Here is a 19,410-nt window from a genome sequence, read left to right as displayed (position 1 = left end):
AGCCATATAAGCTACACTGCTTCAATGAGAGAGAGAGTGAGAAAGAGAGAGAGAGAAGTGTGTGGAGGGAGGGGCTAGATGGCAATTGTAATCTTTAGAGGTAGAACAATGAAATTTAGATTGTAAATTATGTAGATACAAAGAATTTGGAAAAAAATCATCTTGCTTTATAATCAACCACAAATATCATGATTAAAATATGGTTACCTTTCACTACCAAGTTATGAATGACATTCTTTCACTGAATCAAAATATCACACTGTGCTTACCTAACAATTCTGTATTTATTTAAAAAGTATGGCATCAGTGTTGAATTAAGTCTAAATTTGGTGGCACAAATTTAAGTTTTGTTTTGTTTTGTTTTTAATATATTTTATTGATTTTTTACAGAGAGGAAGGGAAAAGGATAGAGAATTAGAAACATCGATGAGAGAGAAACATCGATCAGCTGCCTCCTGCACACTCCCTACTGGGTATGTGCCCGCAACAAGGTACATGCCCTTGACCGGAATCGAACCTGGGACCCTTGAGTCTGCAGGCCAACGCTCTATCCACTGAGCCAAACCGGTTAGGGCACAAATTTAAGTTTTACATATGCTTAATTCTGATTTTTTGTTTGGTGAAATAGAACACTGTAATCAATATTACAGAAATCTACTGCTTAAACTGATAGTAGAAAGGCTAATATAATCGTTGTAGGCTATTTTAAAGCCAATTTATCTTTAATTTTTCACTTGAAATGAAAAATATAGTCAAAACAGACTGAATGGACACTCTAAATGTACACAGGTGTGTACATAAATTAAACAAAGTTTCTTTTAACAGTTGGCCTGGGTTGAGCAAGTATTAGCAAGTATTAACATCAAGAAGAATCAGGCTTTAAAACTCCCATAATTTTGTGATAGTCTATGGTAGACTCTATTATTTTAAACTCAATTGTGTATTGCAACATAGATGCTTCCTATTAATGCCTGCAAAATGGCTAAAAGTCCTGACAGATAAGGTCCTGGAGTTTATTTGCATCATTTGCATTAATAATTGGCAGCAGCCCTTTAGCAGATGTTATATCTGTGACATTCCAGGGTCAGGTTTACAGCAGAGATGAAATAGGACATTAGGAATGCCCACAGAGGAGCAGATGTGGACAATCCGCAGACCTGTGGCTACGATACTGCCGGCTGCACCCGGGAGATCTTGCAAAACAGCTCCTGACCAAAAAGATCGATTCCTTACAGCCCTGCTTTCCACCACACTGTTTTCCTTAGAATGAGGTTAGGATTTTGCCTCCCCCTTTAAAATGTTATTCCATAGTTAACAAACTTTATAAGAGAGTTCACTGATAGCTAAACGCAAAAATATACAGTATTATCTTAATCTTGAGGTTGGTCCAGGATGGTTGGGGGAAAAATATTCACAGAAATAAGAAAAATTAATTTTTTAGACATTTAAAGAAATGTTAGTAATCTATATATATAAAAGCCTAAGCAACCAGCCGACTGGCTGACTGGCCAATCAGTAGCTATGATGCACACTGATCACCAGGGGGCAGACCCTCATCGCAGGAGCTACTGAGCTGCAGTGACTTGGCAGCTGTGGTTCTTGGGAAATGCACCCAGAACCAGAGAGGAAGGAGCCCAACTCTGGGGTGTGTCACTCAAGAACCGCCCTCTCACAATCCAGGACCCCTCGGGGGATGTCAGAGAGCTGATTTTGGCCCAATCCCTGCAGGCCAGGCCTAGGGACCCCACTGATGCACAAATCTGTGCACCAGGCCTCTAGCCCATTGGCGCCCCACTTCAGGTCTGGATCCCCCTGGGCCTCTAGCCTATTGCAGAGGTCATGGATCTGGTCCTTACAGAAACTTTTCAACTCGATTAGCTAAATGATGAGATGTGCAGGACCTACTGGCTGTGGCCCCAATGTCTGGTGACCGCGCCGGCCCATCCACTTAATATTGATTTCCAGTGGAGGTAGTGAATTTTCCCACTACCATTATCGGCTAGGAAACTGGCCATGGCTTCCCTCCTACCGGGCAGACAGTAGCACCAGCAGGCAACCTCCAGGGAAGGAAGCGAAGGAGCAGCTCAGGTGGGAAGAAGGAGGTTCCCGCCACAGGACTCGGCCTGGGTAGAAGGGCCTGGGCGGGAGCCTGACATTGAGCAAGGATCCTGCCCTAGGCCAACTAGATTCCATGCTAAGTAAACCCTGTTTGCTAAATAATTGCATTTTGTAACTAAATGCCCACAAGTCATCAGTTACCACCAAACTTAGGGTAAAGTGAGATGAAAGAAGCGAGACAGATACAGAGAGAAAGTGACATAATATTGGGAGAAGAGAGGAGGGAACCGGATTCCGGGGTGCGTCACCCGAGAACAGCCTTCTTGCAATCTGGGACCCCTCGGGGGATGCTGGAGAGCCGGTTTCAGTCTGATCCCCACAGGCCAGGCCGAGGGAACCTACTGGTGCATGAATCCATGCACCAGGCCTCTAGTGTGAAATAAAACACATTACTTTAAACCAAAGCTCAGCTAGTGCATTTAGTACTCTGAATGGTTGGTACAATGGACACAAGTTTCTTGTATTTGTCATGTCAAGGCCTACTCTTTCAAACAGTATTTGACAGATCCTTAGAAGGTAACACATTCAAGCATTTATAGCTGCAAACAAGGTGAATGTGGTTATACATATACACCTTCCTTTCTTGTGAGAATTCCTGAGTGTCTAAAACACGGTTGGTGCTGAAAAATGTTCATTGGATGGATGAGCGAATAAATAAATAGGCAAAATAAAATTAGTAGGGTTAAAAAAAGCTTTTCCTTTACTTTCAATGGCTTCTTGAGTGCATGAGAAAACTACGTTTAAATATTAAAAATACATTAGTCTTTATAATGATTGACTTTCTGAAAAAAATATTTTAATAATATACTCACAGTTTTAAAATAAAATGTATATAAAGAAATATGTTGGCAAAAGCATTCCTTTTCTATATTCATTCCATTTTTACCATTTTCCCAATAAGTAATTAATATTATTAAATTCTTGTGTGTTTTTACATAGATTTTTTTTGTATATATAATTGAATGTAAATAAATTTTTCTCTGTCACATTACAGACATAGGTACACATACACACCATTCTTCAAGTGATTTTTTTTCCTACGTTGGAGATAGTTCTGTTGTGCAAGAAGTGATTGGCTTGCAATATTTGTTCTATATAGTAAGATAATCCTAAAGTAAAAATTATTTTTTGGACATAATATTAAGACACACCTTTATTATTTCCTTTGTCATTCTACTTGAAATTTAAAAATGCCCGATAATTTCTGTTAAAAATATAAATCCTCCTTGTATAGAAATAATTTATTAGCAAGGAAATTATGAATATAAAATGTGTGACTCTTGTTTCAATTTGATAGAATTTTTGACAAATAAAAATAAAAATATTCTTGGTTTATTTTACAAATAAATTCGTGCCATAGACTGACTAATAAAAAAATAACCTGTCTATAGAAAGTAGTTAATGTTAACAAATATAACTAAGCATACGTTTATTAATTTGTAATCAGACGGGTACATCACTACATTGTTTGTTTGTTTTCCAGTGGTAGATTTGTACTTACATACATTCTTACACTTGACCTTCTATGAAAATTTGTTTTAAAATTAACCACTAAGTGCTAATATATGCCATGCAGGGTGCAAGAGATGCCTAAGATAATTGCTTCTTCCAGAAATCAGAGGCAAGTGGCAGACATAAAACATATACTTCTAGAATGTAGAATGTTTCATTATCATATATTACCTTCTTTTCATTTCCATTGTTCCCAGCCTCAATCAGACTTTATTTAATCTAATTTACACTGCTGTTAAACTCCTTCCTGATGTCCTCTATTTCATAATCCTCCACTCCTATCCACTAAACACACCAAGATGCCACACAAGATAATATTTCCAGTAGTTTCACTCCTCTAATAAAAACAAAATAAATGTGAACCCCTATGGTATTGAAGGTCCTATTGACTGTAGTTAAAATATCACATTCTACTTTGGATTCTCTTTAGTACCTTCATCCCATATTCCCATTCACAAGTCTACTGTTTTTCACCCTGAAAACATTCTAGTCTCAATTTATTTTCTTTACCTCTGCTGTTTTCTCTTCAGGGAACATCTATCTCCTTTTTTCAGAATTCTATCATCATCCAAAGGCGATCTTAAATACTATTTTCATCTGAGATACAATCTGTGCCAAAAAGTGTGTGTGTGTGTGTGTGTGTGTGTGTGTGGGTAGACAACACTACGTTTGTGGATATTATCAGGAAATGATTAGATAGTATTATTTATATGTTGACATATACTCTATTTTTTGGTATACTGGTTCTTCCATTTGATTAAATTTATTGGCCGTAATTTGTATTTTATTAGTTTTTATTTCCACTTTGTACAAAGTATAAACTTAACTTTGTACATAGAAGATTCTCAGTAAATATTTATGTAATCAAACTGAAGTTATTTAAATCAAATGCTATAGAAAAAAATAAATTCATTTAATAAACTGGCCTAGAAAGATTTTTTGAATAAGACTTTGGGCACGCCTTTGGATATATGGAAATATATGACAGATTCCATGATGAAAATTTGGTGGTGTGAGACACATACAATAATTAAAAGCAACAATTTGATAAAAAGCAGCTACTCTTATTTCCACAAAGTTCTATTTTCAACAATTATAAGAGAAGGAGAAAAAGAGGTCCATAGTACTGATATTAATATGCTAGTAAAGCAGGACTTGATACTCATGAGATTCATTAGAAATTAAAGATATATCAACTATTTCTTTACAAATTGATGACAAATGTTTTTTTCTACTAAATTTTGATTAAGTTTGAGATTTGTAGTTACATAAAGACACTCTTTAAAAACTCATACATGATTATCCTATATAATAAAAGGCTAATATGCAAATAGACTCAGTGGATAGAGTGTCGGCCTGTGGACTGAAAGGTCCCAGGTTCGATTCCGTTCAAGGGCATGTACGTAGGTTGCGTGCACATCCCCAGTAGGGGGTGTGCAGGAGGCAGCTGATCGATGTTTCTCTCTCATCGATGTTTCTAACTCTCTATCCCTCTCCCTTCCTCTCTGTAAAAAATCAATATATTAAAAATAAAATGAAATAAAATAAAATAAAAGGCTAATATGCAAATAGACCAAATGGCGGAACAACCAATCGGTCGCTATGATGTGCGCTGACCACCAGGGGGCGTGTGTGGAACATGGCAGGTGTTGGCTGTGGTGGGATGGTGGAGCAGGTGAGCAGGGGAACCAGACCAAGGTGGGGAGCCAGTCGCTGTCATTGGGGAGAGCCTCTGGGGGTTACTGAAAATACTTTGCTCCTGCATGCTGCAGTCCTGCCCAGCACTTGCACCTGCTGCTGGCGCTGGGCCCGCTCGCACCTGCAGCTGGTGCCAGACCCATCACTCGCACCTGCTGCTGGTGCCTGGCGTCAGCCCCGCTCACTTGGCTCCCATCAGCGGGTGTGAACGGCGGCTACTGGTCCTGATTGCCCCTGAGGACTTCTCCACCTCCCCCTGCTCCTGAGGGGCAATTGGGGCAGCAGCCACTCTTCGCAGCCACCGACAGTGCCAGCCCCAATCGCTCTGTGCTGTCAGTGAGTGGGAGCAGTGGCGGCGGGAGTGGGGCTGCAGGCATACAGGGAACAGGGGAAGGGACCAGGCAGGGTCACAGAGGATGGACCAAGACCCACCCCTGTGCCTACTGCAGCCTCACAGCCCACAGTTCCTTTTAAGGTGCACGAATTCGTGCACTGGGCCCCTAGTTTCAAATAAAGAAGTATACGAATGTTTTTTTTTCAAGATCTGTGTTCAAGTAGGTAGTTATTTATACTGCCATCAGTGTCTCCTAATACATAAATAGCAAATATATTAATTCAAATATATGTTTTATTTGGTATGTAAATTCTTTTATATCTATGTTTACATAGCTGGATTACCTAGGATTCCACAGGATTTGGGTGAGTGAGGGCATGTTATTATATTTCTTTCTTTCCTTTTTCCTTCTTTGTATAAATGTCTATAATTTATGTATAAATTTATTTAAAGTTAAAGAAAGGTTAGAGGTGAAAGTTTCTTAAGCAAATATCAACCTATATCATTTTTTCTCATTTTATAATCTGAATATATAAAATTGTTTCATGATTTTTCAAAAGTTAAAAGAGGTTTTAATTAAATACTATGCTAGCCATAAAAATGATACTCCTGTATATTGTGGATTTTGGTCCCATAGCCAAGACATTTAGGTTTCATTATTATCTTCTCAATAAAAAACTCATAAGCTGTATTTGGAACTGTGTGTTGCTCAATGTTCCAGTTAAAGGGAAATGTCATTTGACTAGAATAATATAATAATACATTTCATTATCTGCCTATTTACTTTTCTTTCTAGAATATTGAAATAAAACTGTCCTTACACGTGGTATGCAGAATAAAGACACCCCAAAGATAGCCACATCCTGATTCCCAGAATCTGTGAATATGTTACCTACATGGCAAAAGGAATGTTGCAGATATCATTAAGATTATAAACCTTGATCCTGGCCTGTGTGGCTTAGCCGTTGAGCATGGACCCAAGAACCAGGAGGTTACTGGTTCGATTCTAGGTCAGGGCACATGCCCTGGATGCAAGCTCGATACCCAGTAGCGGGTGTGTAAGAGGTAGCCGATTGATGATGTGCCTCTCTCATCAATGTTTCTCTCTACATATACCCTCTCCTTTCCTCTCTCTCTAGAAATCAATAAAACATATTATTTAAAAATGATTATAAACCTTGGGATGGGGATATTATGCTAGATTACCCAAGCAGGTCCAATCTAAACAAAGGAATTACTGTGGCTCCTAGAAGCAGGAAAAAAGGAAATGGATCTTCCCTAGTGACTCCCGAAAAGAATACAGACCTGATTTTTATCTAACTAGACCATGTCAGATTTATAACCTACAGAACTGAAAGATGATAAATGTGTTGTTTTAAGACACTAAACCTGTAGTGAATTTTACAGAAGAAATAGAAAATTAATAAATCAGGCATATGGAAGAGTTGAAAATAAAACTGAAGGTGTTATTAATATTTACCAAAAACAAACATGTCCAAATTGAAGTTTCCACAAAGAATCCCTACTTTTTAAAGGACCAGTTTAAAACACAAAAACTTACAAATGTAAAAAAAAAATCCACTATCAATTTCTTAAAAGGTTATACTAATTTTTAGACTTCATTTGGGGGTTACTTACCCCTGATTTTAAATATATGAACAAAACATGCTTTAAATAATTTTTGGTATCCCTAGTACTTAGACCATGCCAAACACTCAAAATATTTGTTGAATGAATTAAAGAGGAAATAATATAAGATTGGGGAATCAAGAGAAATAATGTAACAATTAATTGTTACCTGTTTTTATAGAATTCTAGAAGGTGTCATGTTTTTTACAACAGTAAAAATAACTGCTCACCATTTTTACCCTAGTAGAAATATAAATAATAAGGTAAAACAATATGAAATCAAGAGTCCTAATATCTTTGAAATATGTTCCAGGTTCAAATTTCTTCTTTGTTACTTAATATACAGATCACAATGGAGACCATAAAATAAAAACACAACTGGAAATGTTATTATTATCTAATGCAATAAACTGGCAGTATAAATTTTAAAATTAACTTATCATATAATTTATAGTGAAAATATGATCCCAAATACTGATTGTAATTAGTAAAATATTGATAGGCAGAAAAACACAAAAGGAACTACTTTGAATTTAAGTATAATGCTCTTATTTTTTAAAAAAAATAATGCCTCGCCCTAACCGGTTTGACTCAGGGGATAGAGCGTCGACCGGCGGACTGAAAGGTCCCAGTTTCGATTCCGGTCAAGGGCATGTACCTTGGTTGCGAGCACATCCCCAGTAGGTGTGCAAGAGGCAGCTGATCAATGTTTCTCTCTCATTGATGTTTCTACCTCTCTATCCCACTCCCTTCCTCTCTGGAAAATATCAATAAAATATATTTTAAAAAAATAATGCCTTGTCTATATTCATAAATTCTATATTTTAAGCTTATAAATTATGGCGATACTTAGACAAAAGATGGTAAATACATAAAGACAACTTGGTAGTAAAAAATTAAATTCCTCCCTTTAAAAACCAACAAATAAAAATAATTCAGCAATCTAATCTATGGGATCAGCTCTCTAATTCCATTTCTATAATTTTATCCTGGACAAATAATTTCAAATAAAAACAAACAAAAAAATTTATAGCCCTAGCCAGTTGAGCTCAGTGGATAAAGCATCAGCCTGTGGACTGAAGGGTCCTGGGTTCAATTCTGATCAAGGGCATATATCTTGGTTGCAGGCTAGGTTCTCAGCCCTGGTTGGGGCGCATACGGGAAGGCAACCAATCAATATTTCTCTTTCTCTGTTTCTCCCCCTCCCTTTCACTCTCTCTAAAAATCAATAGACAAATATCCTTGGGTGAGGATTAATAAAAAACAACAAAAAACAGTTATATAAAAAACACAATAATTTTTAGTATAACAAAATTTATGCCTAACTCAAATGTCCAACAATAAAAGAACAGTTAGGTAAATGGATCATAAATGTAAACATCATGCACCAAAACAAATATAGCATGAAAGAAAATAAGTGGAAATATTTTAAAATTTAGTTTGATCTTAGTAATTTTAAAAATGCATGGAAAAAAATTTAAAAGCAGTATGTCATGATATTATATATAATTGATAGCATTATAGAGTACTTTAACTCTGTGCATTTTCCCAAATTTTTCATATTAAAGTTATTTACAATCAGTAAAAGCATTTTGTAATTAAAACTTCTAATGTAAAAAATCACTTGTTGACCATTCAGCATTTCAAATATTGTAAGTGTGTCTATTCCAAAAAAGTTTCTGAAGGAAAGGGCTGTTTTAGACCAAACCAAAGACTTTTCAAAATATTATCAAAATACATTTTAGGCTTGATCTGAGGAACACAATCATCTTAAATAAGTCAATATTAACTATGAGGTAATTAAGTGCTGGGAATAGGTGACAAATAAGTATTTTATTTATATTTATTTTTAAAATGTATCATTATTATTGAAAGTATTATAGATGTCCACTTTTAAAAACCCATTGACCCCCTCCATCCTGTATCCCCTCAGGTCTTCATTGAACTATTGTCTGTCCATGGGTTATGCATATATGCATATAAATTCTTTGGTTACTCTCTTCCCACCCCCTACCTCCCCTCTTTCCTCTGAAATTCATCAGTCTGTTCCATGCTTCTATGTCTCTGGATCTATTTTTTTAGTCAGCTTATTTTGTTCATTAGATACCACATATAAGTGAAATCATGTGATATTTGTTTTTCTCTGATTGACTTATTTTACTTAGCATAATACTCTCCAGGTACCTCCATTCTGTCTCAAAGGGTGAAATCCTCTTTTTTACTGCTACATAGTATTCCATGGCATAAATGCACTACAGCTTTTTTATCCATTCCTCAAAGGGCACTTGGGCTGTTTCCAGATCTTAGCTATTGTAAATAGACCTGCTATAAACAGAGGGGTGCATATATTCTTTCTGATTGGTGTTTGGGGATTCTTAGAAGAACTATTATTTTTAGTAACTTGTAAGAACTTTTTTTTAAAATTTATCCAATTACTAATGTTAGCTATATACTGTTAGATACCTGAGTTATTACTTGCATGTAATCAAGTCCTACCTTTGCAGGTTATTTGCACATAAATTCCATGACTTTGTAAACTTACATCAATAAGCTGGGTAATACTTTATTTTATATACCACTGCAGGTCAAATAAAAAGCAATATATTAGAACTATTACTTACTGCGGTAGCCCAATGGATATCTCTCCATACCGTGGCTTCCCTGGAGAGATCAGAGACGTCAAACAAATTATCAAGAATCACTTCTCCAATCATGTCATGTCTAGAAAATCTGTCAAAGTCATAAACACTGAAATGCAGTTTTCGGTTGCTTATTTGATCATATGCTACTGGAAATTGAAAAGTTTCATCAAACTGAGGATTTAAAGTCTTTCTGTGCACACGGGTCTGGAATTTCTTTTTTCTATCTGGGAGAAGATACATCTTCACATACGGGTCAGACGTTCCTGTGAAGTCTTTAGCAGGGAGATCTAAAGCTTTGATGAGTTTAACAACCAGAAGTTCATTTTCATAATCATACTGGAGGGTAAAGTTAAGTTTCCCACAGGTTTTGACATCTTCTTTCCTGTTGCCCTCAGAGTCGACTGATTTCTGTTTGTAGAGCTCTGGTTTTATCCTCCCAATGCTGGTTGTTGTTTCTCCTCTTTGTAAAACAGGTTCTGTGCCTATACTAAAATCGACACTGGACACATGCATTTGCCGTGGTAGGTGTCTCTTGAAAGAACTGTGGCTGCACACACAAACATACACACAAGATCATTTAGGTAGACTATTGGTGACAATATTTAATAGTGGCATATAAACTTTCCCCCACCCCCATGATAATGAAAGCATTATATTTATACCAATAAAAGATAGATAGACACACACGCGCGCGCACACACACACACACACACACACACACACACACAGAGATACTTTAAAAAAACCAGAAATGCAATATTCAAAGGAAATGTCTCCTAAAATTATAGAAATACTGAAAACACACAAATGCAAATATTTATGACCTTTGCAATTTTGTAATTTTAGTTGTAAAGAAACCAATTACCAACCAGGTTCAATATTTCACAAAATACTATGAATCATCAATTGTCTGGGCATATCTAAATGTAAACATTGTGTAGAAAAATCATACAGATGGCTGGTTTCTTTTCATCTGGATATTTATGTCTCATGGATTCCATGTTTCAGTGACTGAAGCATTAAAATAAAAAATATAAGTCCACATTTTCTTATAGAGTATTAATTATTTCTAATACTTAAGATAACTTAATGACTATTTACTTTTAAAAAGCATATATAGTTGTGACAGCCCAAATGAGTCCTTTTTTCAACAGGAAGTGGGCTTCAGAAATTCTAAGGATTAAAAAAAGGTAGACTTTTAGAATTTGGGACATAATAACATAATCAAGTTTTAAAAATTCAAACTGATTTTCTTATAGTTTCACCGAGTCAATATTTCCAGAACATTAGCTCCATAACCATACTAGTGTTCTGTAAATGTGACTGACATTAAGATCTGCTACTCTTATACTTCCTCCCTGATTTCTGGCATGAGCCATGTCAACTATGTCTCTCCTCAAAACTTGGTCCCAGGTCTTTTGTTCTTTTCTTTCCTCATCTGTCCATTAGACTAATCATCAGTTCTTGGACTACAATTATTATCTTGAATCTGATGGTTATCTAGATATACTCAGATACACACATTTCCAGTTCCATTCTCTATTATCTCCAAGAGAGGTTTCTAAATGGATGTCCTAATTTTGTCTCAATTTCAAACAAACTCATTATTTTCTCCGATTTGCTCTCAAACTAGGTCTCTCTTCTAGTCTCTGACAATAGCGTTAACATTTTTTATCAGTCACTCATGTTAGGAAACCTGCAGTATGCTTTGAATCACCTTTATCCATGGGATTTACTGAATTTTCTAAATCCTGATAATGTTTGCATTGAAACACCACATGTAAGTGCCCATTCTGTTCCATTTTTATCGCTACTCAATCCAGATCCTCATCACCTTATACTTCATTTTCTAGAGTAGCTTTCAGCTGACTTTCCTTTCAGCTCTCTCTTACATTTAAAACCTATCTAGCCCTTACTTCAAAATCCTTTACTTACCTGTTGTCTAATTACATCAGGTCTACATATTTTACTAGTATAGCACAAATACTGATGACACTGTTTAATTAATACATGATCCATTGATGCACACATAAGGACTCATTTAAGAATAATAAAAAGTTAGTAAGTATCCAGAAGTAAGATACCTAACCATGATACCATTTGAGAAGTAGTTAAAGGATCTGACACTGTTAAATCCAGAAAGAAGATTAAGAAGCAGGAGTAGAGAACAAAAATGGGATTAATGCTGGCCGTCTTCTAATATCTGAAGTATTGTCATGACATTAATTCATAGGATTTATGGGAGTTAGAGGTAGCCAGACTTTGGCTTATATAAAGGAACAGTTAAACATATTTAGAGCTGTCTAAAATGGAGAAGTAATAAACTTCCCTAAACAGGAAATTTAGAAACAAAGTTAGATGTTGAACAAAAACATTTCTGTCTCAGGTGAGATGCTAGACCTCTAAGTGTTTTCTAATATTTAATTTCTATGATCCTCTGTCATTCTGTGGTTCTTTGATAGTTTTATGGGTCTAAATATTTAATATATTAATAAAATGGAATTTTAAAAAATAAGAATTATAATCTGAGGTGTTCCAAGTTCACTCTCTTACATTTAATTAGCTTAATTATCTAACTGGACTGAAATACTAAACAATTAATTGAACACCATAAAAAATGCTTAAGTTGTATTGAAACAAATTCAACCTCTCAATAGTCTCCTTTTACACAAATGAAGAATACAACCCAAAATGTGCTGTACAAGTATCAGGGACTTTTTGCCTTTTACTGTATTATTTATATGGGCTTCTCAAAAAGCTGGAGTGTTGTAATTGCTGGGGGTGGGGAGGTAAAGGGAGATTTAATTGGAAGAAGGTAATAGGGGAGAAAATGATGAAAAAAATAAAAGAAGAAAGAAAAGAAACAAACAAACAAACAAAAAAGGAACTCTAGTTCAGCACATAGGCTGCAAATTAAGGTAATGGTTGAGGCTGGTAAAGTGAAGGAAGAGAACACAGGTGAAAACACACTGCAGCATTCTGCATGATCTTCTCCTCATGCCCAAGATAGAGGTCTTCAGTGTGATGTCTTAGAGACTTCTATTGAAGAGAGAAGGCTTAAGGAAAAAAATTATATTCCAGTATTTTGAAGAAATAATACTCAATGAAAATATGGATGAAATAAAAGATTATTAAAACAGGAAAAAATGAAAAGTACCCTAATATATAAAAAGCCATGGGCCATCATGACCAAAACAACCAGAAGGGTGACAGGCCAGTAGGGGGGGTTAGTGAGGGATGACCAAAACGACTGAACAGCAGGCTGCATGGGGCAACCAGGGCGGCAGGGGGGTTAGTGAAGGATGACCAAACAACTGAATAGCAGGCTGCATGGGGCGACCAGGCTGGCAGGGGGGCAGTTGTGGGCGACCAGGCTGTCAGAGGGTGTCAGTTTAGGAGTGATCAGGCTGGTGGCGGGGGGCAGTTGGGGGAAACCAGGCTGGCAGAAGGGGACAGTGGGGGGTGACCAGGCCAGTGGGTGGGTGGGGGGTAAATGAGGGGCAATCAGGCAGGCAGGCAGGTGATCGGGCCTAAACCAGCAGTCGAACATCCCCTGAGCGGTCCCGGATTGGAGAGGGTGCAGGCTGGGCTGTGGGGACCCTCACTCCCATTCTCCTGTGCACGAATTTCATGCACTGGGCCTCTACTATGCTATAAAATTTTCACAATGAAAAATTAAAGTGTGATATTCCTCTTCAGATTTTGCTAGTAAAGGTTAATATAGCATTGAGTGCTTACTATGTGGAGGGTACAGCTGTAAATTCTTCATCAACTCACTTGGTCCTCATGTAACCCTATAAGGTGCTTAGCATATGTTCCCCATTTTACAAATTAGGCCACTGAGGCACAAGTAATAAGTAACTTATTTAAAGTCACATAGCTAGGCAGGTGCTAAAATTGAAATTTGACCAATTTGTTTGAGGAAGTCTGAGTCTAGTAGCTATGCCCTTTAACCCTGTGCTGATATAGTGGTGGCCCATTTGACTGAATTATTTTAAGTAACCATCTATATATATAAAAGGCTAATATGCTCAGTGTCCATCTGACCAGTCGCTATGATGTGCACTGACCACCAGGGGGAAGACGCGCAACACAGGAGCTGCCATGATGTGCACTGGCCGTTTTTTTAAAAAAATACATTTTATTGATTTTCCACAGAGAGGAAGGGAGAGAGACAGAGAGTCAGAAACATCGATGAGAGAGAAACATCGACCAGCCGCCTCCTGCACATCCCCCACCGGGAATATGCCTGCAACTCAGGTACATGCCCTTGACCAGAATCGAACCCGGGACCTCTCAGTCCGCAGCTGACGCTCTATCCACTGAGCCAAACCGGTTTTGGCATGCCATGATGTGCACTGGCCATTTACAGTGAAATGGTACCATGGACCTGGTGCCCACAAAGCAACACTTGGCTTCCCCCAAGTGGGACACAGGCCCCACCACCACCCCGGAGTGACACCCCACCAAATCGCAGCCAATGCTGCCGAGATCCCATGGCACAAAATGCGGCCCACAGCCCAGCCCAGCCTGGAAATGGTAGCTGTGGGAGCCAGGTAATGATGTCACATAGCAACACCCAGCTTCCTCTTCATAGCGACTAGCCTCCTTGCAATTTCTTCAGCCCAGGAACACGACTTGCTTTATAGCCAGGTGCAAACATTTTACACTTTAACCAAATGTCTGTGAAGCGTTTTCCTGTGCCTCATCTCATTTGATCCTCACAGAAGTCCTGGAGTAGGTAGATAGGAGACTCAGTGGAATCCTATTCTCTTTTCATTAGCCAGAAAACAGAGATTTAGAAAGTTTAGAAACTTGACCTGACTTAAAAGAATTAATAAATGGTGGACCTTGAAAGATGACTTCAGGTTTCCTCACTGTGCAAAATATAGTCAAACACTGCTGCAGTTAAATACTTTACCCTTTCTTCTCTCTGCATAATCTACAATAATAATCTGCTTTGTGTTAATATTTACTGCTGTGTTGCTGACAATTACCTGAAAGAGAAGTTGGGATGCTTCACTGGGCTGGAAAAAGTTTAGCTAAATCAAAAAGCAGGTCTAATTAAGCAAGTTTATCCTCTCTATATAAAAGGCTAAGTTGACTCATGCATGCACGATACATATAAAGCTCTTGCTGGCGCCAATCTCACATGTGTGTTTCTATCTGTCATTGTCAATCGTGAATTTGGTTGACATTTCTATTATAGAGAAAGGGCGAATAGTGATATTAAAATATTTCTTCTAATTAGTTTCCTTTCCATGTGCATGAATTCATGCACTGGGCCACTAGGATAAAATAATTAACAAGATTTATAGTATATATTTTATTAAATTTTTCTACTTACACATGAAATATGACATTATTTAATCCACTGAAGTACAAAGTTTACTTGGTTCAAATAATTTGTGATTTTTTTTAGAGCTGTTTTAAACATTTTTGGCTAGTTACCACAAATTGAAAGGAAGCAAATATGTTTAATTCATAAGTTATGATCAGACATGTACAAAATTATTATTAATTCTACAGTTTTTATATTATATGAAACATGTTTTGAAAAGACTAAGTACCAAAAAAGAAATTTCTAAGGTAATTTATGCTGTATTATACATTGAAAACTAATTAAAATATGATAATAAAAAAATTATTTCTATGTAAAGAAATATAGTAAGACTATTCTATCTCATACTAGAAGCCCAGTGCATGCCCCCTCTCACAGTCCAGGAGCCCTCAGGGGCGGGAGGCAACCTGGCAATCAGGGGACTGTGATGCCCCATCACACCTCTGCTGCTGCCACTGTTGGCAGCGCAAGCCTTGGCCGGCCCTGGTTACCTGAGCCTCGGGCAGCCCCAGGCAGCTGAACAGCTGACATCTGAAGCTTGCCTGCGCCTCAGGCTAGCCCTAGATGGCTGGGGGGCTGAGGGGACTGGGGGACTCCAGAGGCAGGCACACCTGCCACCCTGGTGGGGCTGAGGAGACTGGGCGCCACCATCTTTGAGGGCATGGCAGTCAATTAGCATATTCCTTCCTTATTGGCTGTGGGTGCTGCCATCTTTGAGGGTGCGGCAGTCAATTAGCATATGCCCTCCTTATTGGCTGTGGGCGCCGCCATCTTTGAGGGTGGGACAGTCAATTAGCATATTTCCTCCTTATTGGCTGTGGGTGCCGCCATCTTTGAGGGCATGGCAGTCAATTAGCATATTCCCTCCTTATTGGCTGTGGGTGCCGCCATCTTTGAGGGTGAGGCAGTCAATTAGCATATTCCTTCCTTATTGGCTGTGGGCGCCACCATCTTTGAGACGGTGTGAAGGTCAATTAGCATATTCCCTCTTTATTAGATACAATGAGGGAATTAGTTCCTAATTAAAACCATACTGAGTTTAAGACTCAATATTTTAGTCTCTGCATGTATCTTTTTCTATATCTATCTAAATCTATCTATATATATCTATCTATATCTATATTTATTTATTTATTTATTTTATTTGCAAAGGATTTTTTTTGTTTTGTTTTATTGCTTAGAGTATTACAAAGAGTATTACATATGTCTCCTTTTTTCCCCCCTTGACATTCCCCTAGCCTCCCCTACCCCCCAGTGTCTTGTGTCCATTGGTTATGCTTATATGCATGCATACAAGTCCTTCGATTGATCTCATACCCCCCCCCAACCCTCCCTGGCCTTCCCACTATAGTTTGACAGTCTGTTCAATGCTGCTCTGCCTCTGTATCTATTTTTGTTCATCAGTTTATAATGGTCTTTATTATCCATAAATGAGTGAGATCATGTGGTATTTTTCTTTCATTGACTGGCTTATTTCACTTAGCATAATGCTCTCCAGTTCCATCCATGCTGTTGCAAATGGTAAGATATATATCTATCTATATCTATATCTATACTTATATCTATATCTATATCTATCTAAATCTATATCATCTATCTATACCTATACCTATATCTATCTTCATTGGCTTAAGCTTGAAATAATCTGATACACAGATTGATCCCATTTAAATGCATTAATGATACTATTAAATATATTTTGACCTTGAGATATATTGGATCAGAATCAGGGGCTAAATCAGGGGTCCTCAAACTACGGCCCGCGGGCCACATGCAAATACAAATATTGTATTTGTTCCCGTTTTGTTTTTTTACTTCAAAATAAGATATGTGCAGTGTGCATTGGAATTTGTTCATAGTTTTTTTTTAAACTATAGTCCGGCCCTCCAACGGTCTGAGGGACAGTGAACTGGCCCCCTGTTTAAAAAGTTTGAGGACCCCTGGGCTAAATTATTGTCAAGGAACCACCAGAGAGCATTTATAAAATAAGAATGTAAAAAGGAATACAGGTAGTACATATTATTGTCAATTTTAAAAGGGCGTGGTATAACCCAGTTTAAATACTCAATGTTCCTAAGAGATTTTGAATATTTTATTAAATTATCTAATATTTCTATCAAAAATCACTTTCACTTATGCACCAATTTTTATTTTTGTGAGAAAAAAAACTAAAAATAATTCATTTTTTATAGATTGGTTCCATAACTTCACACTCACTTATACTTTTCAATATAATGAAATTTTAATCTTCCATCGTCTCCCTAAAAATCAGTAATTTCTTTCTTATGCCTCAGAATATAACTGTACAGCTGTAAAGAGCCCCTTTCTAACAGGAATCAGGGTAGTAACACTTTTGTTCTAGGAAGCCAGTGCCCTAATTATAGGGTAAATAGTGCATATTCTAAGTCACAGTTGAGCTAGTCAGCTAAGAGAAGCTTTAATTATTACAATGTTAAACTATTACCATGACAACACAGATCTTCTTGCTTGCTTTTTCTTCTCTTCTTTCTTTTGGAATGACAGAGATAAGTGGCTATTTAGTGTCACACAAATATTCAACCAATCCAAGTGTAGGCCATTTGATTATTTCTGATCCCATTCTTACCCTTCAAAGCTAGGAAAGCACCACCCAAGTGCTTTTACAGATGGTGAAGGAAAAACTTTCCCCATTTTATCTGAACACTTGAAAGTAGCTAGATATAGTCAATATTACTTGATGCATGCTTCTCTCTGATCAACATCTCATCTCTTCTACTCCAACTTGGATAACTTTCCCAACTCAACAGAAACTCCAATCCACAGATCTTATTACCATTTCATAATCACTAATGCCTTAATATAATTTCCCCTCTTTACCCAGTTTCAACCCCACGATTATTTATTAAAGCCAATCTATGCATACATCCCCAATTCCCTTATTGCTCTCTACTTTCTTAGTTCTAGAGCAAAACCACAGAACCAGTTAAATTCAATTTCCATCATTGCTACACCTGCACATGTGCAAGTGAATTTGACTGGAGTAAAACATAAAACAACTCTGACGGTTTCACTTTAAATTCAAGATCACATTTCTCATGTTGACCCTAATGCTGCACAGCAACCCATTCTCTCTCTTAAATCTCCTAGATCTCAAGAAGACTATTTCACACTTTTCCACCTTTCTTCACACATTCATCAACTTCTTCCTCAGTCCCTGTCTCCATTAATGACCAGACTTTGCACTTCACTAAGAAAACTGAGGCAAAGAGCAGAAACCTTCCAGACTCACAATACCTCATCAACCCTCTTATCTGAATCTGTACCCATATATTTGCCTTCCAGTTGATATTAAATTAACCACCCATGCTCCTATCTAAAGGCAATCATTCCACTTGTAGACTAATTCCCATTTTTCTCTCATGTTACCTTCAAGAATGCTCCTCTCTAATTCCTGCATAATTCTCCCTCTTTATTAGATTACTAGAGGCCCAGTGCACAAACTTTGTGCACGGAGGGGGGGGGGTCCCGGCAGCCTGGCCTGAATCCTCTCCAATCTGGGACCCCTTGGGGGATCGGGCCTGTAGGATTGGGCCTAAACCAACAGTCGAACATCCTTCTCACAATCCGGGACTGCTGGCTCCTAACCGCTTACCTGCCTGCCTGATTGCCCCTAACCACTTCTGCCTGCTAGCCTGATCACCCCCTAACTGCTCCCCTGCCAGCCTGGTCACCCCTAACTGCCCTCTCTGCTGGACTGGTCCCCCACAACTGCCCTCCCCTGCAGGCCTGATGGCCCACAACTGCCCTCCCCTGCTGGCCATCTTGTGGTGGCCATCTTGTGGTGACCATCTTGTGTTGGCCATCTTGTGATGACATGAGGGTGTTGCACAAGGACCACCTAGGCTTTTATTAGGATAGATTACCATAAACATAACAGCATACTCTGATTTCTCCTATCTTAAAGGAACCTTCTATTGCCCTCACTTTCTCTGTACTGCTCTTTCTCTAACACATTTGCAGCAAACTCCTTGAAAGAGTTAAGGATGGTATGTTCACTGTCTAATTTATCTCTTTCCAGTCTGTTTAAAACCACCTCTAATTAGCATTTCACAACCCCACCACACAGCATATACCTAATCTTTGGAATGGTGCACCCA

General features: G+C 37.8%; 1 protein-coding gene across 1 annotated transcript in view; it reads right to left on the bottom strand.

The window, feature by feature from the left end:
- Positions 1-19,410, bottom strand: part of SYT10 (synaptotagmin 10) — a 70,884-nt gene that overhangs the window by 25,037 nt on the left and 26,437 nt on the right. The window contains 1 exon segment of the mRNA XM_006086739.3: positions 9,913-10,480. Within this exon segment, the coding sequence (XP_006086801.1) occupies positions 9,913-10,480 (568 nt within the window).

The sequence above is a fragment of the Myotis lucifugus genome, unplaced genomic scaffold (assembly GCF_000147115.1).
Source record: "Myotis lucifugus unplaced genomic scaffold, Myoluc2.0 scaffold_30, whole genome shotgun sequence".
Taxonomy (NCBI): domain Eukaryota; kingdom Metazoa; phylum Chordata; class Mammalia; order Chiroptera; family Vespertilionidae; genus Myotis; species Myotis lucifugus.
This window is presented reverse-complemented; position numbering and strand designations above follow the sequence as displayed.